General features: G+C 42.6%; 2 protein-coding genes across 5 annotated transcripts in view; one reads left to right on the top strand and one right to left on the bottom strand.

Annotated features, from left to right (window-relative positions):
- The window catches only part of rnf150a (ring finger protein 150a), a 101,252-nt gene that overhangs the window by 39,587 nt on the left and 33,775 nt on the right, over positions 1–27,890 (top strand). The gene's annotated exons all lie outside the window — the stretch shown is intronic.
- On the bottom strand, positions 562–20,271 carry znf330 (zinc finger protein 330). Its single transcript, XM_061922972.1, has 10 exons — positions 20,190–20,271; positions 14,398–14,532; positions 14,288–14,307; positions 10,420–10,490; positions 10,253–10,329; positions 6,951–7,077; positions 6,765–6,869; positions 6,565–6,611; positions 1,019–1,136; positions 562–925 (listed from the first exon to the last, which is right to left on the bottom strand). The coding sequence occupies exons 2-10, from the start codon at positions 14,515–14,517 to the stop codon at positions 669–671; spliced, it is 942 nt and encodes a 313-aa protein (XP_061778956.1). The 5' UTR covers positions 14,518–14,532; positions 20,190–20,271; the 3' UTR covers positions 562–668.

The raw sequence follows: 27,890 nt of genomic DNA, 5'->3' as shown, positions 1-27,890 counted from the left end.
ATTGAAAGGTGAGATAATTGAAAATTATAAAATATAGTAACAATTACTTTCATCCCATTGATTTTTTTTTATTTTTTAACATTGATGTTCCAGGTAATCTTATTTTCAGTGAAGGTATAGGATAGGCAAATATAAGCTTTGGCTTCAGCCTATTCCTTTTTCGGTCATGCTTTTTCTTTTCCTTTTGTGTGTAAATGTGTATGATTGTTATACTGTATATGTATAGTCTGTACTCTTAAACTGGTCACACAAAATGGTTAATGGTTGATTATATGACCGAAATAAACTTATTTCATTCATTAATTCTTAAAAACAATAACACAAATATTTGACTTGTTTTTTTGCAGAGCGCTTCTGTAACTGACAAAATAGACCAAAATCCAATCTACTGCTGGTTCTTCGCAATAGACAAAATGCGTTTAGGATTTACCAAATCGTCGATGAGTCACTGAGCATTTATGTGTGATTGTGAAATTTGAGTGTTTGCCAGCATGCAATGTGTTGTAGCACAAACCGTATGAAGCAATGAAAAGTGTCTACACACTAGTAATACGACAAATGTTGGATGTTTGGCTAAATGTTTTTATTCAGTCGTTGCCGTGCTTGGTAACAGTTTCACACGTGACATTTGATAGTGAAGTCAACAAAGAAAAATGCCATCTGTCACATCAGGCAACATTTCCCTCTAATTTAAGAGAAGCAATTCCTTCTTTGGCCTCATCCTCTTCTTCTTCGTCGTCGTCTTCCTCCTCCTCCTCTTCTTCATCATCATCTTCCTCATAGTCGTCGTCGTCGTCATAGTCGTCAGCTTGGCGAGCTCCGCCTCCTGACGCCAGATTCTTCCAGTATGTGTCGTAGCCTGATGCGCCGTCGTCATCGTCATCCTCGTCAGCGCCACCTTGGCGTCCGAATTTCAACGTGCGAGCTGCGGCGGCGGGGGGGGAAAAGCGAACAGAGCGTGGACATGTGACTCTTTATACACGGTAGCGCGGTCGTTAAGAGTGTCGGGCTCACTCACTGGACATGCTGAGGTCTTTGGTCTCTTGTGTCTCGTGGCCACACTTTGGACACGGCGGCGCCTTGCCCTTCTCCTGCTTGAAGACCTTACTCTTGGCGTGGTCCTCGCAGTAACAGGCCTGAGGAGGGCACAGGAGCACAAGTCATGTTTGGAAACATAGCCCAGTTTCTGGTCCACTTCAGGTCTGTTCGAATGTGTGGTCGTTTCTCCGTCAAAGCACCAGTGTATGCTATGCTGACTCGCTCCCCTCTAAAGCCTGATGCTCAACATCACAAGCGCCGGAACTTTAGTTATTAGAGCGTCCCGGTCGGACGGTTTTTCACGGGACACATTTCTGGCGTTTTTGTTGCACTAGTGCAGGGGTCGGCAACCTTTACCAGTGAAAGAGCCATTTTGACCAGTTTCTCAAATTATAGAAAACAATGGGAGCCGCAAATTTGTTTTGAAATTTTAAATGAATTAACACTGCACACAAATTATTTATTTTGCTTTGTGCTATGTATAAACCAGGGGTCTCAGACACGCTGCCCACACCTTTATATGGAACTTGAAAGCTGGTGGGGCACGCGGGTTTTAAATGAATGGCGCTTGTCAGCGTCATGCGTGCAGTGATGGTACAGCATATAGCACCCACTACAGCCAGCGTGCCTGATCAGCCACACGTTGTATGGTGTTTCCGCTTGCTCACGTAGGTGACAGCAAAGCATACTTGGTCAACAACCACACAGGTTACACTGACGGTGGCGGTATAAAAAAAACTATAACACTCTTACTAATAATGCGCCACACTGTGAACCCACACCAAACAAGAATGACAAACACATTTCGGGAGAACATCTGCACAGTAACACAACATAAACACAACAGGACAAATACCCAGAATCCCATGCAGCCCTAACTCTTCCGGGATACATTATACACCCCCGCTACCAAACCCCGCCCACCTCAACCGTAGCACGGGGGGGCGGGGGGGGGGGGCTGATGTGTGAGGGAGCAGGGTTGGGGTGGGGGCGGGGTTTGGTGGTAGCAGGGGTGTATAATGTAGCCCGGAAGAGTCAGGGCTCCATGGGATTCTGGGTGTTTGTTCTGTTGTGTTTATGTTGTGTTAAGGTGCAGATGTTCTCCCGAAATGTGTTTGTCATTCTTGTTTTGTTTTGGTTCAAAGTGTGGCGCATTATTAGTAAGAGTGTTAAAAGTTGTTTTATATGGTCACCGTCAGTGTACCGTAACCTGTGTGGCTGTTGACCAAGTATGCCTTGCTGTCACGTACGTGTGCAAGCAGAAAATGTATATTGTATAACAAGTGTTGGGCTGGCACGCTGTTAATACAGATTGTAGAGAGCGCCAAATGTTGTACCATCATGGCACGCTCTTATTATAGCTGTAAGGGTGAAAATAGGTGAATATTAATCCCGGGAGTTTTCTGCGAGAGGCTCTGAAATCCGTAAGTCTCACGGGAAAATTGGGGGGTTCAGCACGTAAGCTGCTGAGCCGATCAAAGTGATCAAAGAGCCGCATGCGGCTCCGGAGCCGCGGGTTGCCGACCCCTGCACTAGTGAGCCACGGATGAGGAGATGCTGCTCCGTTATTGGCAGAGGTGGGTAGAGTAGCCAGAAATGTCCACTTGTTTGGGGAGACACATATGACAACGCATTACATAACTGTTTTTTTTGGTTGTCTGAAGCGTGAACATCAATTTTATGTGAGGCCAGGGGTGTTTGCGTTCGGTGTTGTTGTTCGCTGAAACTTTATTATGGCGTCACATTAGTGCCAAAAATCCGAGCGCATAAAAACTGTTATCGCGCGCTGATTCTCCACTTCGTGCGCGCGCGTGGTGCCTTTTTGCGCGCTCTCTGTGTACTCCTGGCATCTCTCCTCGCGCTGTCATGTTTCTTTTTGGCACTTTGGGGGCGGGTATGCTTAGACGGCCCCTCCTTTCTGATTGGTCAGGCGAAAAATGCTGAAAATGCTCAGAGCCAATCAGAAGTATAGCAGGGCGGGTCATCGTCAATATGTATCAAGATTTACGGAGGAAGAAGTGGATAAAGAGAGAACGTTGGTTACACGGCTGCGCTAGCATCACAGCTAACGTTAGCTATGCTGCTACCTCTCTGCTGGGAGAGGACGTATACGTATGTGACGTATGACGTGACAGTATGTGACGTATGACGTGACAGTATGTGACGTATGACGTGACGTATGACGTGACAGTATGTGACGTATGACGTGACAGTATGTGACGTATGACGTGACAGTATGTGACGTATGACGTGACAGTATGTGACGTATGACGTGACAGTATGTGACGTATGACGTGACAGTATGTGACGTATGTCGTGACAGTATGTGACGTGTGTAAGAAGGTGCGCTTGCTGTCTGTGAGAGGGAGACACAGAAAATAGTGAGAAGAGCCTGTCGTGTAATGCCAGCAGCTAAAAGCAACTGCGTGAGAATTGTGGATGTGTTGAAGGTGTGCTGGAAAATGCGGAACGGAAATTACGGAGCAGCAGAAAAGTGGAATGTATTATTTAAATCGGTGCGTAGGAAAACACGGACCGGAGTTTTTTTTTTAACTGGATCTGGATCGGCATTTTCCCATGCCTTGCCGATACGCAATTTTTGGCAAATATCGGCAGCCGATCCGATCCAAATATCGGATCGGGACATCCCTAGTTACTACCCACCTCTGGATATTGGTTTAAGTAAAGTCTGAATGTCATTAAAACAATTCGCTCCATCTTTTGACACTTCTTCCACTCCCGTCCTTGCACGCTACAACAAAGATGACGAGGAGAAGACGCTGTAAATAAGACCGCCCACAAAACGGCGCATCCTGAAGCGACGGTCAGAAAGTGACTTGAAGATGATGTGTAAAACATCATCTCTGCAACATTTTGACCAAGGAACCACCATCACATGTTATGTAGACCACAAGGAAGTCTTTTACATTTAGAAAAAAAAAATCATAATATGACCAAGTTAGTAATACGGTGCGCCTTTTCTATGAAAACGGACCCGCTCATCTGCAATGCGCTTTGTCATCCGGTGCGCCCTAGGTCTGAAAAATAGGGTAAGCAGTGGAGATGTACTGTAGGTAGGGATGTCCCGATCCGATATTTGGATCGGATCGGCCGCCGATATTTGCCCAAAAATGCGTATCGGCAAGGCATGGGAAAATGCCGATCCAGATCCAGTTTAAAGAAAACTCCAGTCCGTGTTTTTCAACGCACCGATTTAAGTAATACATTCCACTTTTCTGCTGCTCCCTAATTTCCGTTCCGCATTTTCCAGCACACCTTCAACACATCCACAGGTCTGTGGATTCTCACGCAGTTGCTTTTAGCTGCTGGCATTACACGACAGGCTCTTCTCACTCTTTCCTGTGTCTCCCTCTCACAGACAGCAAGCGCACCTTCTTACACACGTCACATACTGTCACGACATACGTCACACGTCACATACTGTCACGTCATACGTCACATACGTATACGTCCTCCCCGAGCAGAGAGGTAGCAGCATGGCTAACGTTAGCTGTGATGCTAGCGCAGCCGCTAAGGTGCGCGCCTGCTCAAACGTCCTCTGCGCACGTCAAATCTATGCCACGCACAAAATCAAATAAAAAAATAAGCGCATAACAATTTTCGACACACGGACACGACAGAGAAAACAGTTTTCGTCATCATTGTTCAAATATTGTGACGTCTGTCGAGACGCTTATCTCCATTCGGTGCCACACGTCCACACCATCAAAATGCTGAGGCAAAAATTTCCAGATCAACGCCGTCTGAAAAAATTAGTGATCTATTTAGTTGTGATTTCCTTCTCTGCATGAAAGTTTAAAAGTAGCATATATTAATGCAGTATGAAGAAGAATGTTTTAATGTAGACATGCAAGCCTTGAAAGAAAATTTTGAAAATCAAGACTACATTTCCTGCAAATGGATGCATTTCTACCCTATATTTTAACTTTAGATTTATTCTCATATCAAACTCTTTTGGCTGTCTTTTTGACACTTACATCCGGCGCCCCCCTCCACACCCTGGATTATAAATAATGTAAATAATTCAATGTGATTATCTTGTGTGATGACTGTATTATGATGATAGTATATCTGATAGTATATATCTGTATCATGAATCAATTTAAGTGGACCCTGGATCTCAGGAAACAGAGTGGACCGACACCAGCAGATGACATGGCACCCCAAACCATCACTGATGGTGGAAACTTTACACTAGACTTCAGGCAACGTGGATCCTGTGCCTCTCCTGTCTTCCTCCAGACTCTGGGACCTCGATTTCCAAAGGAAATGCAAAATTTGCATGGTTGGGTGATGGTTTGGGGTGCCATGTCATCTGCTGGTGTCGGTCCACTCTGTTTCCTGAGATCCAGGGTCAACGCAGCCGTCTACCAGCAAGTTTTAGAGCACTTCATGCTTCCTGCTGCTGACCTGCTCTATGGAGATGGAGATTTCAAGTTCCAACAGGACTTGGCGCCTGCACACAGCGCAAAATCTACCCGTGCCTGGTTTACGGACCATGGTATTTCTGTTCTAAATTGGCCCGCCAACTCCCCTGACCTTAGCCCCATAGAAAATCTGTGGGGTATTGTGAAAAGGAAGATGCAGAATGCCAGACCCAAAAACGCAGAAGAGTTGAAGGCCACTATCAGAGCAACCTGGGCTCTCATAACACCTGAGCAGTGCCAGAAACTCATCGACTCCATGCCACGCCGCATTAACGCAGTAATTGAGGCAAAAGGAGCTCCAACCAAGTATTGAGTATTGTACATGCTCATATTTTTCATTTTCATACTTTTCAGTTGGCCAACATTTCTAAAAATCCCTTTTTTGTATTAGCCTTAAGTAATATTCTAATTTTGTGACACACGGAATTTTGGATTTTCATTTGTTGCCACTTCAAATCATCAAAATTAAATGAAATAAACATTTGAATGCATCAGTCTGTGTGCAATGAATAAATATAATGTACAAGTTACACCTTTTGAATGCAATTACTGAAATAAATCAAGTTTTTCAAAATATTCTAATTTACTGGCTTTTACCTGTATGTGTCAATATTGTATCTGCTGATGGTTATGTTGCAAAAAAAAAAAAAAAATCAGATACGTTCAACGTCAAAATACCAGATATCACGTCAATCTCTTGTTCATGTTGCACCAGTGAACAGTATTTAGCAAAGAGCCAAAACGCCCTGACAACTCTGACTTGCCCTGCTTTGTGTTGATAACCGCACTAATTCAGCTCCTTCCTCATTAGGGTGTTGTCTCGTTGTCATGTATTAGCACCAAGTGCTTTGTTTGGATTGTTATTTGGCAAGCTCTGTTTGACCCAAATGCAGCTTTGTCTTTTCTGAGACACACTTCCAGAATGCTTGGGTTTGTCTTTTTTCCCTTGGTCAGCTTGACATTTATGACCCACCCAGACATGCAAGTGCTTGCCTCCCCAAGCCGACCGCATCAATATCAATGGTTGAATGCATGTTTGAAGCGTGTGCAAAGGTATTTCGGTCACAGGTTGCCTTACCTTACAGCGCAGGCACGAATGTTGGCCCAGTCTGTTGCAGGAAACACCTACAATGAAACATGAAAACAAATGACTGCAGGGTGCACGATCACATTCTTTCACGCCTGCGCAAAAAAGTTGCAAGTTTTACTGTGCGACGCCCACACATTAAAGACACACTTTCACCATGTTTAACCACACCACCTGAATCAATGACTCACATTTGTAGGTTTCTGCCTGAAGGATTTGGCAGCTTGCCTGGTGCTCAAACTGATCATCCTCGCACAAGAAGTTTTGACAGAAGGAACACCGGAAAATGCGCCCGCCTGTTTCGGAAACGAGCAGGAAAAGGGGGGGAGTGTGAGAGCAGTGGAAGGGAACCAGGTTGGTGGGAGGTCCTTACCCACCGTGGTCCCACACTCCGCGTTCACACTCGATGCAGTCAGCCTCCGACAGGGGACACACACAGGCGTGAGTGCTCAAACATTTCCTGCTGTGGCACACCCAGGCTTCACAGAAGTCACACACCGCCCCCTAGTGGGTAGGCAAAAACACGTTCCAATGAGAAGTGGTCAGATCATTGTGCTTGGTTAGCAGTGGGGTAGAAGCGCACTGAGGCCACGTCTACACCAAGTCGTTTAACCCCTTAAACCAGGGGTCGGCAACCTTTATCAGTCAAAGAGCCATTTTGACCAGTTTCACAAATTATAGAAAACTATGGGAGCTGCAAAAAATTTATGAAATTTTAAATGAAATAACACTGTATACAAAGATTTTTTTTTTTGCTTTGTGCTATGTATAAACCAGGGGTTTCAGACACGCTGCCCACACCTTTATATGGGATTTGAAAGCTGGTGCGGCACGCGGGTTTTAACTGAATGGCGCTTGTCAGCGTCATGCGTGCCATGTTGGTACAGCATATAGCACCCGCCATAAATAGCGTGCCTGATCAGCCTCACGTCGTATGTGGCTTTTGCTTGCTCATGTAGTTGACAGCAACGCATACTTGATCAACAACCACACAGGTTACACTGACGGTGGCGGTATAAACATTTTTTTAACACTCTTACTAATAATGCGCCACACTGTGAACCCACACCAAACAAGAATGACAAACACATTTCGGGAGAACATCTGCACCTTAACACAACATAAACACAACAGGACAAATACCCAGAATCCCATGCAGCCCTAACTCTTCCGGGATACATTATACACCCCCGCTACCAAACCCCGCCCACCTCAACCGACGCACAGAGAGAGGGTTGGGGTGGGGGCGGTAGCATGGGTGTATAATATAGCCCGGAAGAGTCAGGGCTGCATGGGATTCTGGGAGTTTGTTCAGTTGTGTTTATGTTGTGTTAAGGTGCAGATGTTCTCCCGAAATGTGTTTGTCATTCTTGTTTGGTTTTGGTTCAAAGTGTGGCGCATTATTAGTAAGAGTGTTAAAATTGTTTTATATGGTCACCGTCAGTGTAACCTGTGTGGCTGTTGACCAAGTATGCCTTGCTGTCACATACGTGTGCAAGCAGAAGATGTATATTGTATAACAAGTGTTGGGCTAGCACGCTGTTAATATAAATTGTAGAAGGCGGCAAATGTTGTACCATCATGGTACGCCCTTATTATAGCTGTAAGGGTGAAAATCGGTGAATATTAATCCCGGGGGAGTTTTCTGCGAGAGAAACTGAAATCCGGAAGTCTCACGGGAAAATTGGGGGGTTCAGCAAGTAAGCTGCTGAGCCGCATCAGAGTGATCAAAGAGCCGCATGCGGCTCCGGAGCCGCGGGTTGCCGACCCCTGCCTTAAACGAATAATTATTTAGTCTAAGCCCCGTTTCAGCCACACTAAACTATCGTTTTAGGCTTGTGTTTTTCAACCTTTTGTGAGCGAAGGCACATTTTTGCGTTGAAAAAATCCGGAGGCACACCATCATTAAAAAACAAAACTCAGTCGACAGTAAAAAGTCGTTGTCGCAATTGTTGGATACGACTTTAAAGCATAACCAAGCATGCATTACTATAGCTCTTGTCTCAAAGTAGGTGTACTGTCACCACCTGTCACATCACACCCTGACTTATTTGGAGTTTTTTGCTGTTTTCCTGTGTGTAGTGTTTTAGTTCTTGTCTTGCGCTCCTATTTTGGTGGCTTTTTCTCTTTTTTTGGTATTTTCCTGTAGCAGTTTCATGTCTTCCTTTGAGCTATATTTCCCCCCCATCTACTTTGTTTTAGTAATCAAGAATATTTCAGTTGTTTTTCTCCTTCTTTGTGGGGACATTATTGATCGTCATGTCATGTTCGGATGTACATTGTGGACGCCGTCTTTGCTACACAGTAAGTCTTTGCTGTCCTCCAGCATTCTGTTTTGTTTACTTTGTAGCCATATTTGTGTATATGTCCGATCTGAAGCACTTTGGAACATTTAGACTGGCAAAAAATATCCAGTCTGTTTCACTTAAGGGCAAAAAAAATACGATTTGGTGGAGCCAGACAAAACTTGGTGAATGGCGAGAAAAGAAAAACACACCGAATGTATTGTACCATATGTCCCGGTAAGAAACCTGCGTTCAAAGAACTCCGGCTTATTAGTGATTCCCAGAGCCCATAAAAAGTCTGCGGGCTACAGAGCGTTTTCCATTCGGGCTCCAATACTCTGGAATGCCCTCCCGGTAACAGTTAGAGATGCTACCTCAGTAGAAGCATTTAAGTCCCATCTTAAAACTCATTTGTATACTCTAGCCTTTAAATAGACCCCCTTTTAGACCAGTTGATCTGCTGTTTCTTTTCTTTTCTCCTCTGCCTAATCGCCGGGTTATTCCGGTTCTGGTGACCATGGATGAAGTGCTGACTGTCCAGAGTTGGGACCCAGGGTAGACCTATGCATCGGTTGGGGACATCTCTGTGCTGCTGACCCGTCTTCGCTCGGGATGGTCTCCTGCTGGCCCCACTATGGACTGGACTCTCACTACTATGTTAGATCCACTAAGGACTGTTCTTTTATAATATTATGTCACTCGACATCCATTGCTTTCGGTCTCCCCTAGAGAGGGGGGGTTTCCCCACATATGCGGTTTCTCATAGTCATTCACATCGACGTCCCTTATGTGGGCTCTGTACCGAGGATGTCGTTGTGGCTTGTACAGCCCTTTGAGACTTTTGTGATTTAGGGCTATATAAATAAACATTGATTGATTGATTGAAAAGTGGAGACCAAGTCATGGACTGCGTTAACAGAAAGTGACGTAGGTGGCTGCGCCTCTCCAGATTGGCCGCACCTTGTGTGTACTGTACTGCACCAGAAGTGATGTCATCAAAATGGCAGCACCCTAAGGCTTTCAGTGACACACAAAATGAATGAATGAATGAAGCGTTAGTACACAGAGACATGGTTCGCACACATTTGGCGCAATCTAAATGCTCGTAAACCGAAAATTCACAAAGAGAAGAGTTCGTAAATGGAGGTTCCACTGTATAATCTTTGTGCCGCAGGTTGGTAGTGTTGTTCCTCTCAGTCAATCAGAAGAAGAGGGCGAGACAACTCGTGAAAAACGGCAATGTTTTTGTCACTATTGCCACTATTTTCCTGTAAATTTAGTGAAATTCCGAACCGCATGACCCCAGCTTTTACTGTATTTAAAATATTGTGTGAATAATACATATTGGTATGTCATCCTATTGCGCTGGCGTTCCGAATAGACGTACAACTTACCACCATGCCCATTCCAGTGCTGTGGATCCCGGGGTGCTTGACGACACAGTCCGAAGTCTTCATGCACTTGGTTTTCCCTTGTAACAAACACACAGACAGAAATCATTACAGGCGTCACATATATTTATTTGTTTGTTTTTGCAAAATCTAATTTTTGGCTCACTCACCACACTGTGCACACGTTGGAAGTTTCTGCACAGAGTTGCAGAAGTAGCAGAAAGCTCTGTTTTTCTGCTTTCTATCAGGAAGCATTGAAAAAGAAATGATTGGTTTGTGAGCTTTTCAAACTTGTCATGATTGTGGAGTGAACACGATCATGATGGGCGATACGGCCTAAAATCTATATTGAGATTTATATTGCCATATATTATTTGGTATATAAATGATCATAAAAGAGGATCATTACAAAGGCTCCTAATTTGGCTGCTGACATTTGCAATCACACATTACATTGTTTCCGGTTGTATTATTTTCTCAAAACTTTTATTAATCTACTTTACTGTTAATATCTGGTTGTTTTCTATTGTAACATGTATTTATCTATACTTATGGTAAAATGTCACAAGCACTTATTCTTCTATTTTTTGGATACTTTATATACAAATTTGGTTCAATACCAAGTAGTTACAGAGGCAGTATCAGTCATACTGTACCAATGTTCATACTTAAAATGCTGTAAATTACTAAATGATTATATTTTTATCACAAGTATAGTCTGACTAAAACACAAGATTGGCTGTGTAACAATATCAATAACATTAAAATTATGTCTTACTATTGGTTCTGATTTAAATCATTTGGTCCCATTGGTGCTACGGATGCTTTAGGGCAGTGGTTCTTAACCTGGGTTCGATGGAACCCTAGGGGTTCGGTGAGTCGGGCTCAGGGGTTCGGCGGAGGTCAAAACACACCCGACTCATCGTGTGAATAAAAACTTCTCCCTATCGGCGTATTACGGATACGGCAACAGCAGAAGTCAGACTGATTTGCAGGTGTGTAATTTGTTGTGAGTTTACGCACTGTGTTGGTTTTGTTCTTTGAACAAGGTGATGTTCATGCACGGTTCATTTTGTGCACCAGTAATAAAACATGGTAACACTTTAGTATGGGGAACATATTTACCATTAATTAGTTGCTTATTAACATGCAAATTAGTAACATATTGGCTCTTAACTAGTCATTATTAAGTACTTATTAATGCCTTATTCGGCATGACCTTATTATAACCCTAACCCTCTAACCCTGGCCCTAACCCTAACCCTAACCAAATAACTCTAAATTAAGTCTTTGTTACTTAGAATATGTTCCCCTAGTGTCCAAAAAACTCTAAATTAAGTCTGTGTTACTTAGAATATGTTCCCCATACTAAAGTGTTACCAAAAACATATAACTTTTGTCTTGAATTTGAAAAAAAAGAAGGGTTCGGTGAGAGCGCATATGAAACTGGTGGGGTTCAGTACCTCCAACAAGATTAAGAACCACTGCTTTAGGGTGAGAGTATAATAGTGATATCATGCTAAATCATATTCTAAAACTTGTAGATCATCCTCCTTAAATTCAGGCTCAATAATATAACTTTCTGAATCATAATTTGTCCCGAAGTAGTCGTCATTGTCTCTCATTAAGTCTGCCATGATTAATAGTGTAGATATTGTTGAAGGAAATAGCGAACGTTGTGATGCGTCTGTGAAAATAATACGCCGCCGTATGTTTAAAATGAGCAAAATACATAAATACAGTATTAGATGTCAATATGAATGTGCCTGTTACATTACTTATATATTAAATGTTAATGAAGGTTTTTGAATGTTTTTAGAGCGCTTTATAGGCAACTCTTATTGCCTCAATTGTTAGCTGACTTTTGCTACCGTTTAAGATTTGGAATGCATGAAAAATAGAAAAACATGTGTTCTTGTCTTACATTGGGATTGTGAACGATAAACAAAAAATGTTTTAAAGTAGAGTTCCACTTTAAGTTGAAGCGTGAATACAGTAGTTAAACATACTAAAGGTTGTGTAAGACATTGCAGTTTGGTGTAGTAATCAGAAACACTCCTTATGTCATTTATATCCTCTTAAGTTACATCACGGGTAGTAAAAATTCTGCCATAATACAAAGTCCTACGATAAGAGACCCCGAAGACATCATGTTTTGGAGTGTCGCTGGCAATGTACACGTCACATACACAATCCAATCACGACCAGACTTTATGAATATCCTAGAATGAGAGGATGATTTGGTCTGTGTGAATGCTAAGTCATCCCACTAAAGTGACCAAGTATCTTTTTGGAAGACAGGCGGTACGGACCAGAGTAGGGATGTCCCGATCCAGGTTTTTGCACTTCCGATCCGATACCGATATTGTTTTTGCATTTCCGATCCGATACCGACCGATACCGATACTGACCTATCCGAGCATGTATTAAAGTTTAAAGTTATTTAGCCTACCGGTACTTAGTTGTCAGAATCATGTTGAAAAGGGTTTTAGTACTCTTGATAACAACTAGCCAGCTGAATTAGGGGAGTTAGAATAATACACAATGGTTGGTAACAAGAAACTGACCTGTTTATTCAAGGATAAACACAAAATACACAAAATTATACATGACAAACAGAAATGGCATCATTGAACTAGGGCTGGGCGATATGGCCTTTTTTTAATATTGCGATATTTTAAGGCCGTATTGCGATACACGATATATATCTCGATATTTTGCCTTAGCCTTGAATGAACACTTGATGCATATAATCACAGCAGTATGATGATTCTGTGTTTTGATTGATTGATTGAGACTTTTATTAGTAGGTTGCACAGTGAAGTACATATTCCGTACAATTGACCACTAAATGGTAACACCCCAATAAGTTTTTCAACTTGTTTAAGTCGGGGTCCACTTAAATTGATTCATGATACAGATATATACTATCATCATAATACAGTCATCACACAAGATAATCACATTGAATTATTTACATTATTTATAATCCAGGGTGTGGAGGGGGGCGCCGGATGTAAGTGTCAAAAAGACAACTAAAAGAGTTTGATATGAGAATAAATCTAAAGTTAAAATATAGGGTAGAAATGCACCCATTTGCAGGAAATGTAGTCTTGATTTTCAACATTTTCTTTCAAGGCTTGCATGTCTACATTAAAACATTCTTCTTCATACTGCATTAATATATGCTACTTTTAAACTTTCATGCAGAGAAGGAAATCACAACTAAAAAAAAATCACTATTTTTTTTCATACAGTGTTGATGTGGAAATATTTGCCTCGGCGATGGTGTGGACGTGTGGCACCGAATGGAGATAAGCGTCTCGACAGAAGTCACAATATTTGAACAATGATGACGAAAACTGTTTTCTCTGTCGTGTCGGTGTGTTGAAAATTGTTATGCGCTTATTTTTTTATTAGATTTTGTGCGTGGCATAGATTTGCTATGCGCAGAGGACGCTTAAACAGTGCGCAATTGCACAGGCGCGCACCTTAGAGGGAGCGTTGCTCGCACGGCTGCGCTAGCATCACAGCTAACGTTAGCCATGATGCTACTTCTCTGCTCGGGGAGGACGTATACGTATGTGACGTATGACGTGACAGTATGTGACATATGACGTGACAGTATGTGACGTGTGTAAGAAGGTGCGCTTGCTGTCTGTGAGAGGGAGACACAGGAAAGAGTGAGAAGAGCCTGTCGTGTAATGCCAGCAGCTAAAAGCAACGGCGTGAGAATTCACAGACCTGTAGATGTGTTGAAGGTGTGCTGGAAAATGCGGAACGGAAATCACGGAGCAGCAGAAAAGTGGAATGTATTATTTAAATAGGTGCGTTGGAAAACACGGACTGGAGTTTTTTTTTAAACTGGATCTGGATCGGCATTTTCCCATGCCTTGTTGATACGCAATTTTTGGCAAATATCGGCAGCCGATCCGATCCAAATATCGGATCGGGACATCCCTAGACCAGAGTGCTGCACTACATGTGTGAACGCGCCCTTAGTCCAACCTGATAGTCCCAGTTCATGTAGTGACTTACCTCTGACATTTATCACAATCCTACAAAAGAGAGAGAAATAAACCATGTTTTAGAAATGATGACATAGTGAGATTGATTAGGATTGTGTTTTGGCCACAAAGGCCTCTCACCATGTTAAAGTTGCACGGGTGTTTCGCCAAATCAACCTGATCCCGGTTGGCTCGGCTCTGTTTCTCTCGCTCCTTTCGACTTTCCGCCTTTTTTCTGGCACCGGTCTTCTTCTTGGGCATTTTGGCTCTAGCAAGCTGACAAAATTAATATATACCCATAGTGTTAATTTTGACAGCAGTTCTTAATTTAGTTTTAGTTATAGTCTTATGACAAAAAGTAATTTTTGTTTTGGTCTAATTTTAGTCATCTAAATTGATTTACTTTTAGTCTAGTTTTAGTCAACGAAATTAACATTTTAGTCAGCTAAAATTACAGTAAATTTCCATCTATCCATCCATTTTCTACCGCTTGTCCCTCTCGGGGTTGCGGGGCTTCCCTCGGGTGGAAGTCGGGGTACACCCTGGACAAGTTAGTCAACCAAAATATGAAGTGAAGTGAATTATATTTATATAGCGCTTTTCTCTAGTGACTCAAAGCGCTTTTACATAGTGAAACCCAATATCTAAGTTACATTTAAACCAGTGTAATAATAATATAATAATAATAATTTTAGTCACCTATAACAGTGGTCCCCAACCTTTTTGTAGCTGCGGACCGGTCAACGGTTGAAAATTTGTCCCGCGGACAAATAAAGAAATACAATCATGTGTGCTTACAGACTGTATCCCTGCAGACTGTATTGATATATATTGATATATAGTGTATATATTGTGTTTTTATGTTGATTTAATTAAAAAAAAAAAAAATTAAAAAAAAAATGTTTTTCTTGTGCGGCCCGGTACCAAGCGGTCTGCGGACCGGTAACGGGCCGCGGACCGGTGGTTGGGGACCACTGACCTATAACACAAAGTTTTGGTGATGTTAATTTTTTATTTTTTTTTAATATCAAAATGGAACCCCCATACTAGACTTTTTAGTATACGGCCCTTGGTGGAAAACATTTAGACACTCCTGATCTACAATATTAAAAGCTTTCAAAATCAAAATAAAATGTACCTAAATTATAAACAAAGTTTAGCTAGGTAATTAGAAAATAAAATGCTAACCTATGAGTTAAAACATCAAAACCATAATATACATTGTTAAATGTGTAACTAAACATTAATACTCTATTTTTATACAGGCAAATTTTTTACAAACATGGTTATGCAGTTAAACAGCCATATTATTATTGTATGGGAAAAACTATAGCACAAATGTAAGAAAAAGACAGTACAAAAATCGGTATGTAATAAAAAAAAGGCTAATATAATACACAATATCAGTTTTAAGCATTTTTAAATGCATACTTTGACTTCTCAGTATGCGGCCCTTGGTGGAAAAAGTTTGGACACCCCTTGACCAAAGTATCAAAACCATGGATATTTTGATTTGAGAAACGATATTAGAGCATAACGATCTGATTGATATTTCAGTATTGATCCGCACATCACTACAATGAGCTCTTAATGTGAGGCAACAACTAGCTTAATTTTAAGGCTGAAACGACGCGTCGACGTAGTCGACGTCATCGGTTACGTAAATACGTTGACGCCGTTTTTGTGCGTCGGCGCGTCGCATATTTACGTCACTCTACTTTACTGTCATGGCGGAGCGCAAAGCAGACGATGCGAGCGAGGGGAAAAAAGCACGCCAAAAGTCGTAAGTGTGGGAGTATTTCAATAAACGGCCTAATAATGTTGTTGTATACACACTGTGTCGAGCGGAAATGGCCTATCATAGCAGCACAACGGCTATGAACGAACATTTGAAAAGAAAACCCCCGACAGCGTTCTTGCCATCACCATCAACAAGTCAATCGTCCGCGTGCGTATACGTTGTCATTATTACACAAAAACATGAATGTGTCATTTGTATCTGTGTTGTAAATTCATAAACTAAAGCACTGTTTCGCTCTGAGAGGCGCGTTTGGCGTGCCTGTTCAGTGTTTACAAAGACGCGCTCCTCTTTAACGCTGTGGAGAGGCGGCGGCGGCGGCGAGCGAGCGGCGAGGCGGGGCGCGCCGGGAGCGACGCCGCAATCGTGCCCAGGTGCGCGATCCGCGCAGTTGGAAGAGAAAAGACTTTGTGTAAAATTAAAAGATTGTAAACCTGGCAAAGCCGTCTGGCGTTCAGTCTGTCGGTCCTGAAAGAACCCCACGGCACAAGACGTGTCACAAACGCTAACGTTAATTAGTTGTGCAAATACCTTTTACAACATTAACAGTTACATATACTATGTACAAACGAACAATTAACTTTCAGTTTAATCATACTATCATTGTTGTGTTATTAAGCAAAATAAGCAATACTTTTACTTTTGTTGAAATGTTTACACTGTACACTTTTTTGTATTGGATGTTTAGCTTTATTTTTGCACATTTTAGCAAATAAGCAATACTTTTACTTTTGTTGAAATGTTTACACTTGTTACAGAATATTTCCGTTTTGCACTTTTTTGTATTGGATGTTTATCTTTATTTTTGCACATTTTAAAGCAAAATAAGCAATACTTTTACTTTTGAAATGCTTATACTATTCCAGAATATTAAGATTTGCACTGGATGTTTACTTTTATATTTGCACATTAAAAAGCAAATAAGCTACTTTTAATTTTGTTAAATGTTAAAAGTTTTAAATGTTTACATTGTTACAGAATATTTTGTCATGTTGTTGTCAATGTTGACTGAGTGGCCATACTTTTTTTTTTGTAAATAAAAGCCATGCCTTTTGAAAAAACTGGCCTACATTTATTTTTTCCTCTTCATTTTAAATTTAAAAAAAAATCGGTAAAAGGAAAAATAATCTATAGATTAATCGAAAAAATAATCTATAGATTAACCGATTAATCGAAAAAAATAATCTATAGATTAATCGATAGAAAAATAATCGTTAGCTGCAGCCCTACTTAATTTACACAGATACAAACATATTATTAGGTAATCAATAGTATTTCAATTTAAAATATATGTCCGATTGTGCCTAATGAAATGCAAATCTATGCCACCATAACACCAAATGAGTTTAATATGTACAAAGCATAAAAGATAAGGCCTCTTTAAAAGTTTACTTGAAAGCCCCTTTATTTAGACTAGCTGTGAAGCATTTGTTTAGCACAAAAGTAGCATGATCTTATGGTCAGGAATGATGTGTGATGCATTCAATGGTCAATGCCAGTACATATCTTTCAGGCACTTTTTACATTTTTTTATGCTACGTCTTCGGCCGAGCAGGTATGCGTGTGTGTTGTGAAACGGAGTTACGATGCATGCCTTCATTATAACTTGTGAACGCAGGAGAACCGGAAGCAGCAAATACCCGTAACCTTGACTTACAGTTGTGCAGATGTCACCATTGATGACTCACTTGCTGATAGCATCAAAAATAAAACAATCCCTCTTCACTTCTCTCAGGTGTACACATATTACGATGTGGAACATGTTTAAATCCACAGATTATTGTTTTCGGGGAATATGCCGTGAGAAATCCAACTTTCTCATCTCACAAGGAAATGTACTTCGGATGTACTTTGTGGACTCCGTCTGCTGCTCCCACATGCTGTAAGTCTTTGCTGTCGTCCAGCATTCTGTTTTTATTTACTTTGCATCCAGTTCAGTTTAATTTCGTTCTGCATAGCCCTCCCTAAGCTTCAATGCCTTTTCTTAGCGGCACTCGCCTTTTGTTTATTTTTGGTTTAAGCGTTAGATACCTTTTTATCTTCAATCTGCCTCCCGCATATTGTGATCACGACAAACCATGTTCCCGACATCCACAAAGCAATTAGCTACCTGCTGCCACCTGCTGATATGGAAGAGTATTACACGGTTACTCTGCCGAGCTCTAGACAGCACAGACACTCAACAACGGCACATTATTTGTGGATTATAATTACTGGCTTGCAAAAAATATTTTTAACCCAATTACCGTATTTTTCGGAGTATAAATCGCTCCGGAGTATAAGTCGCACCGGCCGAAAATGCATAATAAAGAAGGGAAAAAACATATATATGTCGCACTGGAGTATAAGTCGCATTTTTTGGGGAAATGTATTTGATAAAAGCCAACACCAAGAATAGACATTTGAAAGGCAATTTAAAATAAATAAAGAATAGTGAACAACAGGCTGAATAAGTGTACGTTATATGAGGCATAAATAACCAACTGGTATGTTAACGTAACATATTATGGTAAGAGTCATTCAAATAACTATAACATATAGAACATGCTATACGTTTACCAAACAATCTGTCACTCCTAATCGCTAAATCCCATGAAATCTTATACGTCTATTCTCTTACGTGAATGAGCTAAATAATATTTGATATTTTACGCTAATGTGTTAATAATTTCACACATAAGTCGCTCCTGAGTATAAGTCGCACCCCCCGGCCAAACTATGAAAAAAACTGCGACTTATAGTCCGAAAAATACGGTAGGTGAAACGACATCTCCCACGACACAGCAGACTGTATCTCAGGGTACACTAGTGCAGTGTTTTTCAACCTTTTTTGAGCCAAGGCCCATTTTTTGCATTGAAAAAATGCAGAGGCACACCAAATCATTAAAAAAAACTAAACTCAGTTGACAGTAAAAAGTCGTTGTCACCATTGTTGGGTATGATTTTAAACCATACCCAAGCATGCATCACTATAGCTCTTGTCTCAAAGTAGGTGTACTGTCACCACCTGTCACATCACACCCTGACTTATTTTGACTTTTTTGCTGTTTTCCTGCGTGTAGTGTTTTAGTTCTTGTCTTGCGCTCCTATTTTGGTGGCTTTTTCTCTTTTTGTTTGGTATTTTCCTGTAGCAGTTTCATGTCTTCCTTTGAGCGATATTTCCCGCATCTACTTTGTTTTAGCAATCAAGAATATTTCAGTTATTTTTATCCTTCTTTGTGGGGACATTGTTGATTGCCATGTCATGTTCGGGTGTACATTGTGGACGCCGTCTTTGCTCCACAGTAAGTCTTTGCTGTCCTCCAGCATTCTGTTTTTGTTTACTTTGTAGCCAGTTCAGTTTTAGTTTCGCTATGAATAGCCTTCCCTAAGCTTCAATGCCTTTTCTTAGGGGCACTCACCTTTTGTTTATTTTTGGTTTAAGCATTAGACACCTTTTTACCTGCACTCTGCCTCCCGCTGTTTCCGACATCTACAAAGCAATTAGCTACCGGCTGCCACCTGCTGATATGGAAGAGTATTACACGGTTACTCTGCCGAGCTCTAGACAGCACCGACACTCAACAACAACACATCATTTGCAGACTATAATTACTGGTTTGCAAAAAATAATAGGTTAAATTACATAATCTCCCACGGCACACCAGACTGTATCTCACGACACACTAGTGCACAGTGGTTGAAAACCCCTGATCTAAATGGATAATTCACGACAAAAAAGCGAGTGATTGTTGTACTTTAAACAATTCATAGCGTCCTTAATATGTGGCACATCACAATGCTTCAAGTACCTTTGGAAAGTATTTCTTTGCGATATTGCATTTTATATTTTTTGGACACGTCACAACTAATATAATTAATGCTGCATCGTTCTCAAATAGTAGCGATATTTGCCGTTAAACGAGCTAATATTAGAGGATGTTCTCTTTGACGCAGAAAAAGGGAGAACTTTGTAGCAGCCTTGCTAGTGCTAGCTAGCGGCTACTCGCTAGCACGACAGTAAGTTCCATGCTGTAAAGCGAATCAACTATTGTCGTCGATCAGTAGCCGTGTAGTTCATTTAATTGTCAGAACTGTTACAATTAGGTGTCATTGAGCATTTAAAAAAAAAAAAGAAGCATGTTCTTAACTTTACCGTAAAGGATGAGCGCTTCAAGTGATGCTCGGTCCGTCACTAAAAAAACGTCCGGGCGGAAAACAAGGAAACAGAACGTAAAATTCCTGGTTCCGTGCGGAAGTAGGGTCAAAGTTTTTTTAAAGTCGCGTTTTACTGTGTGTGTGTGATGCTAAAGATGTCAGTCGTTTATTTTATGGAATGTGAGTCTGGGAGGAGATCAGATTTTGAAGACCAAGGTGTCCCCATTTACTAAAGAAGAGATGACGTTTGGTATATTTAGGAAAGAGAGCAACCCAGAAATGATCATTACATACCGCCCGAATGCAGCCGGGATAGGCTCCAGCACCCACCGCGACCCCCTAAAGCAGGGGTGTCAAACTCAAATACAGAGTGGGCCAAAATTTAAAACTGAACAAAGCTGCGGCCCAAATGCTGAACAAATTAACCTTTTAATAGGGACCCAAACACGTTTTGCATTGAATATTGAACAAGCAAGGCTTATATAACTTTATAGTGACATACAAAATCGAGTTTCAAATAATAATTGAAAAATATCAATGGCATATCAAATACAATTTAAATAAAAATGTAATGCCTCTTTTCTATTTGCAGCCTACTGAGGTAAATATCAACATTAACTTTTTCCACAGGCTAATAAATTTAAAAATAAAATAACAATGAATAAACCAACCATTCAGGACTTTAAACTGCTCAGTTTGCAACACACTGATCTAATCTGATTAAGGCTGGAACGACGCGTCGACGTAGTCGACGTCATCGGTTACGTAATTACGTCGACGCCGTTTTTATGCTTCGACGCATCGCATATTTACGTCACACTGCCGTCATGGCGGAGCGCAAAGCAGATGATGCGAGCGGTGCGAGCGAGGGAAAAAAAGCACGCCAAAAGTCGTCAAAAGTGTGGGAGTATTTCAATAAACGGCCTAATAATGTTGTAGCGGTGAACAGCTGTCTCGTCAGCTGACGCGCGAGCTCGCAACCGTGGCTGCTTAGCAACCAGCCAAACCCCACTTAATAAAATTATATTTTATCTTAGAGCACATCCGCATCCCTATTCACCTAGGCAACCCCAGGAAATGTATATAATTCGGCATTATTTCGGCCAGTCGGCTTATAAAATCAGAGGCGATCAGTTTACGTTCACGCGCAGGTATAACGCGGCGCGCTCCTGTCTCATCTGCTGGTGCGCGAGCCCAGTAATTAGACAGCTTTGTCAAATCAAGGAGTACAAAAGACACCAGCGCAGAGTGGAAAAAGGTTTAGTTCATTAGACGTAACCCAGAGTTGTGCCAAAAGTATGTAAGATTTAATATTTCTCTTCGTGGGTGTGGCGCACCTGTTGCGCTGGTGAGATTGGGGGGTGCGGGGGGGGTTGTGTGCATGTAGCGTGCTTAGTCTGGAGGCTAAATACACACAGTGTGTTATGTAACTGTTGTTTAGTGTTGATATTCTTTGCTTAGTTTGATAAATGTTGGAGCAGTTTGCTTCATCAGGAGGGTGAAGTCGCTCAATTCAAAGTGTTGGATTTAACTGTGTTGGATCATTGGCTGCTGGTGAGGGCATAGAAAAAGGGGCATTTTTCTACTAGTAGACAGCGTTTAAGATTGAGTGTTTCACTGCTAAATTAATAATATATTTATATTGAATATGGATTTCAAATATGTATCTAAATAGGTGGTTAATTGGTTAGGTATTTATGTATTTGCATATTGGGTTTTCTGTTGCATTTATCTATTGTGTTTCTGGGTTTAAATGTATTTTATATGTATCTTGGTGCATTTATGTTGAGACAATTTATTTAAAATCTGTTTTAACTTAAAGGGAAAAGATGTGTCCATTTTCTTGCACTTGTTTAATGGTTAAGAGTTTGATAGCCTAATTAATAGTTGTAAATTATGGGATTGATAATTGATTGATTTTTTACAGCATGTTAATCTTGTGGTGTTTTGTCCTTAAAGGTTTTTCACCTACTAAAGAAGCTAAAGGCTACTAAAGACAGCTAATGACAGCTAAAGAAACAAAAGTCTATTAACACTGCTAAAGACTGCTAAAAAGACTAAAGAAGAAAAAAGAAGCTGTTTCTTCGTTGGAAAAACTGTTGCAAACTAAAGGAAAATAAAAGGAAAAAGTAACTACGGTCTGGTCTTTTGAGTGAAATCCAGAAGCCACATTCAGCATTGGTACATCCCTTCAAGTGTGGGATAAGCACAGCGAAAAAAGCAAAACACTTGACAGTTGTTGTATGCACACTGTGTCGAGCGGAAATGGCCTATCATAGCAGCACAACGGCTATGAACGAACATTTGAAAAGAAAACACCCGACAGCGTTCTTGCCATCACCATCAACTAGTCAATCGTCCGCGTGAGTATACGTTGTCATCATTACACAAAATCATGAATGTGTCATTTGTATCTGCGTTGTAAATTCATATACTAAAACACTGTTTCGCTCTGAGAGGCGCGTTTGGCGTGCCTGTTCAGTGTTTACAAAGACGCGCTCCTCTTTAACGCTAACGTTAATTAGTTGTGCAAATACCTTTTACAACATTAACAGTTACATATACTATGTACAAACGAACAATTAACTTTCACTTTAATCATACTATCATTGTTGTGTTATTAAGCAAAATAAGCAATACTTTTTGTCATGATCCGTTACCCGGATCATGGCATGATTTATGTCGGTTATGTTTCTGCTTTAGTCTGTTTCCTGGGTGCACACTCTTTCCTTGTTTACTGCTGGTTTCCATGGGCACTGATTCTCCTCACCTGTCTTAGTTTTGGCAATTAGTGTTTCCACCAGGTGTTTTGGCTAATCACTCCCCTTTATAGTTTCCTGTCACCCAGCAGTAAGTGCTGGGTCAATGTTTGCTTCATGCAACATTTACGTTTCCCCTGGTTTTCTCCTCATAGTAAGTTTGTGCACGCTAGCATTCCTTGTTTATCACCCTTGGTGACATTTTGGTTTTTGCTTAGCTCCACGCTTGTAGCGTCCTCAGTTTTGTATTTTTGTCCTGCCTTTTATTTATTAAATATACTTAAAATCTTACCTGCACTCCGCTCCTACTTGTCTCCTGCCTTGGAAGGAACACACCAGCGCAGCTATGCGTCCCCGCAGTCGTAACAGATTGACCCAGCCAGACGAAGTGTTCCTGTCCAACACGGACAAACAAGAGATCCTCCTGGAGCTCCAAGCGGACACCCAGCCGTGGCAACACGAGGACGAAGCCGAGCTGTCCGAAGAAGACCTTCCGGCCGACGCCATGGTAGCATGGGAGCAGCTAATGGCTAAGTTCACGGAAGCAGAGACTCGTTTCCTCCCCCACTCTCAAGCCACCCGGACGTCGTCCACCCCACCCGGTACGCGAAGGCTCGGGCAGCGGGGCAGCTCAGAGCAGGCGCAGAAGGGGTACCAGACGGACACTTTGCCCTCAAAAATGTCTGGCAGGCTCTTCCCGTGCGGCTTCTCCTCCCCTCAGTCACCACCTGCTGGCAACTGTCCAGAAAGGCGCCAGCGGCGCACACGCACAGGGCCAGATTCCAGGCTTCCTAGAGCCCACCCGCCCGTGCCCTCTGCTCCCGCCGAACAAGCGCTCCCCCCACCAGCTCCATCTAGCATCTGGAATCTGCTTCCTGAGGGGGGGGCCAGTGCTGGTAGCATGTCAGCGGGACAAGCAGAACTCATTCCACTGAGGATGCTGCCTGCCTCTCCTCCAGCGGGGGCGCTGTCTGCTTCGGTCCTACTTCCTGCCCCAGTGCCACAAAGCAAGTTGGACCCGCCAGAGAAGTACAGTCCGGCTTGGGTGGATGAGTGGTACCGCAAGGTACTTATTGAACTGCAAATGGAGGAACAATCCCAATCAGCAGAGAACACTCCGCCCACTCCTCTGGCTCCTCCCACGCCGACAGCCCGGACGCCTGCCACTCTGACGCCACCATCAACCCTGGTGGTCCTGCAAACGTCATCCTCTCCACCTCCTGCTCCAGCACTGCAAAGCACACAAGACACTGCAGAGACCAACCAAGTAAAATGGGCATTGCACCAACAGGACAAACAACTTGGACAACAAGAGGAACAGTTTGGCGTTCTTGGGGCTTGCGTCAACGCCATAGCGGAACGCCAAGACGCCCGCCTTGGTGCTTTGGAGAGACAGATGGGAAGTATACTCTCCGCACTGCAGGTGATGATTCCCCCTACGGCAAACACAGCAGTCCAGCTCAGACATCCACCACCCGCAGATACTCCGTTGCCTGCTCCGCCTCTGGCTCCGCCCACGCCGACAGACGAGCCGCCTGCTCCGCCTCTGGCTCCGCCCACGCCGACAGACGAGCCGCCTGCTCCGCCTCTGGCTCCGCCCACGCCGACAGACGAGCCGCCTGCTCCGCCCACGCCGACAGACGAGCCGCCTGCTCCGCCCACGCCGACAGACGAGCCGCCTGCTCCGCCTCTGGCTCCGCCCACGCCGACAGACGAGCCGCCTGCTCCGCCCACGCCCACAGACGAGCCGCCTGCTCCGCCTCTGGCTCCGCCCACGCCGACGGCGCCTCCTGCTTCCATGGCGACGGCGCTTCCTGTTTCCACGGCGACGACGCTTCCTGTTTCCACGGCGACGACGCTTCCTGTTTCCATGGTGACGACGCTTCCTGTATCCACGGCGACGACGCTTCCTGTATCCACGGCGACGACGCTTCCTGTATCCACGGCGACGACGCTTCCTGTATCCACGGCGACGACGCTTCCTGTATCCACGGCGACGACGCTTCCTGTATCCACGGCGACGACGCTTCCTGTTTCCACGGCGACGACGCTTCCTGTTACCACGGCGACGACGCCTCCTGTTACCACGGCGACGACGCCTCCTGCGCCTGCCTCGCCTACGATGTACCCACCTCGTGTCCGGCGGGCCGCAGCACGGTGCCGCCCACCTCCTCGTGTCTGGCGGGCCGCACCTCGGCGCCGCCCACCTCCTCTTGTCCAGCGGGCCGCACCACGGCGCCGCCCACCTTGTCGTTTCTGGACTTTTCATGGACGCCTTTGGCACCAACAGCAGCGACGCCCCAGACTTTGGTACAGGACTCAAAGACTGCTGAGGTTCTGGCGCCAGTCTCGTCCGCCTCCTCAACAACCACAGACATGGCCGTTCCGAGGTCGCCCGCCTCGACGATGGCGGCGACAATCTACCCGCCGCCGCCACCTGACTTGTCCCCGGTGGCTTCGGGGACACATGGCCTGGCGGCCCACCACCAAGTCCACCCTCCACCCTCCCGTGACTTTTGACTTTCTGGGGGTTTTTTTTTGTAGGGGAGGGGATTCTTGTTTGGGACGTCTGGGATCCGTCCCTTAAGGGGGGGGTTATGTCATGATCCGTTACCCGGATCATGGCATGATTTATGTCGGTTATGTTTCTGCTTTAGTCTGTTTCCTGGGTGCACACTCTTTCCTTGTTTACTGCTGGTTTCCATGGGCACTGATTCTCCTCACCTGTCTTAGTTTTGGCAATTAGTGTTTCCACCAGGTGTTTTGGCTAATCACTCCCCTTTATAGTTTCCTGTCACCCAGCAGTAAGTGCTGGGTCAATGTTTGCTTCATGCAACATTTACGTTTCCCCTGGTTTTCTCCTCATAGTAAGTTTGTGCACGCTAGCATTCCTTGTTTATCACCCTTGGTGACATTTTGGTTTTTGCTTAGCTCCACGCTTGTAGCGTCCTCAGTTTTGTATTTTTGTCCTGCCTTTTATTTATTAAATATACTTAAAATCTTACCTGCACTCCGCTCCTACTTGTCTCCTGCCTTGGAAGGAACACACCAGCGCAGCTATGCGTCCCCGCAGTCGTAACAACTTTTACTTTTGTTGAAATGTTTACACTGTTACAGAATATTTCGTTTTGCACTTTTTTGTATTGGATGTTTATCTTTATTTTTGCACATTTTAAAGCAAAATAAGCAATACTTTTACTTTAGAAATGCTTATACTATTGCAGAATATTAAGATTTGCACTGGATGTTTACTTTTATATTTGCACATTAAAAAGCAAATAAGCTACTTTTAATTTTGTTAAATGTTAAAAGTTTTAAATGTTTACATTGTTACAGAATATTTTGTCATGTTGACTGAGTGGCCATACTTTTTTTTTTTTGTAAATAAAAGTCATGCCTTTTGAAAAAACTGGCCAACATTTATTTTTTCATCTTCATTTTAAATAAAAAAAATAATCGGTAAAAGGAAAAATAATCTATAGATTAATCGAAAAAAATAATATATAGATTAACCGATTAATCGGAAAAAAAAAAATCTATAGATTAATCGATAGAAAAATAATCGTTAGCTGCAGCCTTAAATCTGATGTGCCCAAGCCAGATACCTGGCATCTTTTCCTGGATGCTACAGTAGTTCATTAATGTCGGGGCTCAGGCTTTGAGCTGAGGCAACCTTCATTGTCAAACGAAGGTGTTCATCAGTCATTATATCTCGTAGTCCACCCGGACCACAGTCTTGGGGGCGTGTCTTAAAGGCACTGTCTTTAACGTCCTCTAAGAGCTGTCGTCACGTCCGCTTTTCATCCATTCTAACAACGTGCCGGCCCAGTCACAAGATATGTGCGGCTTCTGTACGCACACACATGTGAATGCAACGCATACTTGATCAACAGCGATACAGGTTACACTGAGGGTGGCCGTATAAACAACTTTAACACTGTTAGAAATATATGCCACACTGTGAATCCACACCAAACAAGAATGACCCTGAAAGGGACAAGCGGTAGAAAAATGGATGGATGGATAATCATATTATTATTATTCTATTCTTACAGGGGAAACAACAGTGAAAATGTAAGAAAAAAGAGCAACACATGGGAATGTAATGAGGAAAAAGCTGAAATGTTCTAATTATCAATAACGATATACTTAGTCCCTATAACACAGCGCTGAAACCAAGTTTAAAAAAATAAATGTATGTAGACTTAGACAAACTTTATTGATCCACAAGGGAAATTGTTCCACACAGTGTCTCAGTTTCATAGGATGGAAAGTGTAAGGATGGAAAGGATAATGCAGGTATTAAGTAGACTAAAAATGTACCATAGTAGCAATATAAAATTTAACATATGTAATATTTACATATTATATATACAGTATATAATATATACTGATATGTTATGTTATTCGATGAGGTGGCGACTTGTCCAGGGTGTACACCATATTCCAGCCAAATGCAGCTGAGATAGGCTCCAGCACCCCCTGCGAACCCGAAAGGGACAAGCGGTAGAAAATGGATGGATGGATGTAATATTTACATATTATATATACAGTATATAATATATACTGATATATTATATTATTCAATGAGGTGGCGACTTGTCCAGGGTGTACACCGCCTTCCGCCGGAATGCAGCTGAGATAGGCTCCAGCACCCCCCGCGAACCCGAAAGGGACAAGCGGTAGAAAATGGATGGATGGATGTAATATTTACATATTATATATACAGTATATAATATATACTGATATATTATATTGTTCGATGAGGTGGCGACTTGTCCAGGGTGTACCCCGCCTTCCGCCGGAATGCAGCTGAGATAGGCTCCATCGACCCCGAAAGGGACAAGCGGTAGAAAATGGATGGATGGATGGATGGATGGATGGATATTATATTATATTTTTAGATAATATACACAATATATAACAACTGCCAGGTACCA

This window comes from Nerophis lumbriciformis, linkage group LG27 (assembly GCF_033978685.3).
Source record: "Nerophis lumbriciformis linkage group LG27, RoL_Nlum_v2.1, whole genome shotgun sequence".
Lineage (NCBI taxonomy): Eukaryota > Metazoa > Chordata > Actinopteri > Syngnathiformes > Syngnathidae > Nerophis > Nerophis lumbriciformis.
This window is presented reverse-complemented; position numbering and strand designations above follow the sequence as displayed.

Coding starts and splice junctions, on each gene's coding strand:
- znf330 (XM_061922972.1), bottom strand. CDS start 14,517: ATGCCCAAGAAGAAGACCGGTGCCAGAAAAAAGGCGGAAAGTCGAAAG. Junction 10,330..10,419: donor TCCAACGTGTGCACAGTGTG/GTGAGTGAGCCA, acceptor GTTTGTTACAAG/GGAAAACCAAGTGCATGAAG. Junction 7,078..10,252: donor GCACTGGAATGGGCATGGTG/GTAAGTTGTACG, acceptor CCTACCCACTAG/GGGGCGGTGTGTGACTTCTG.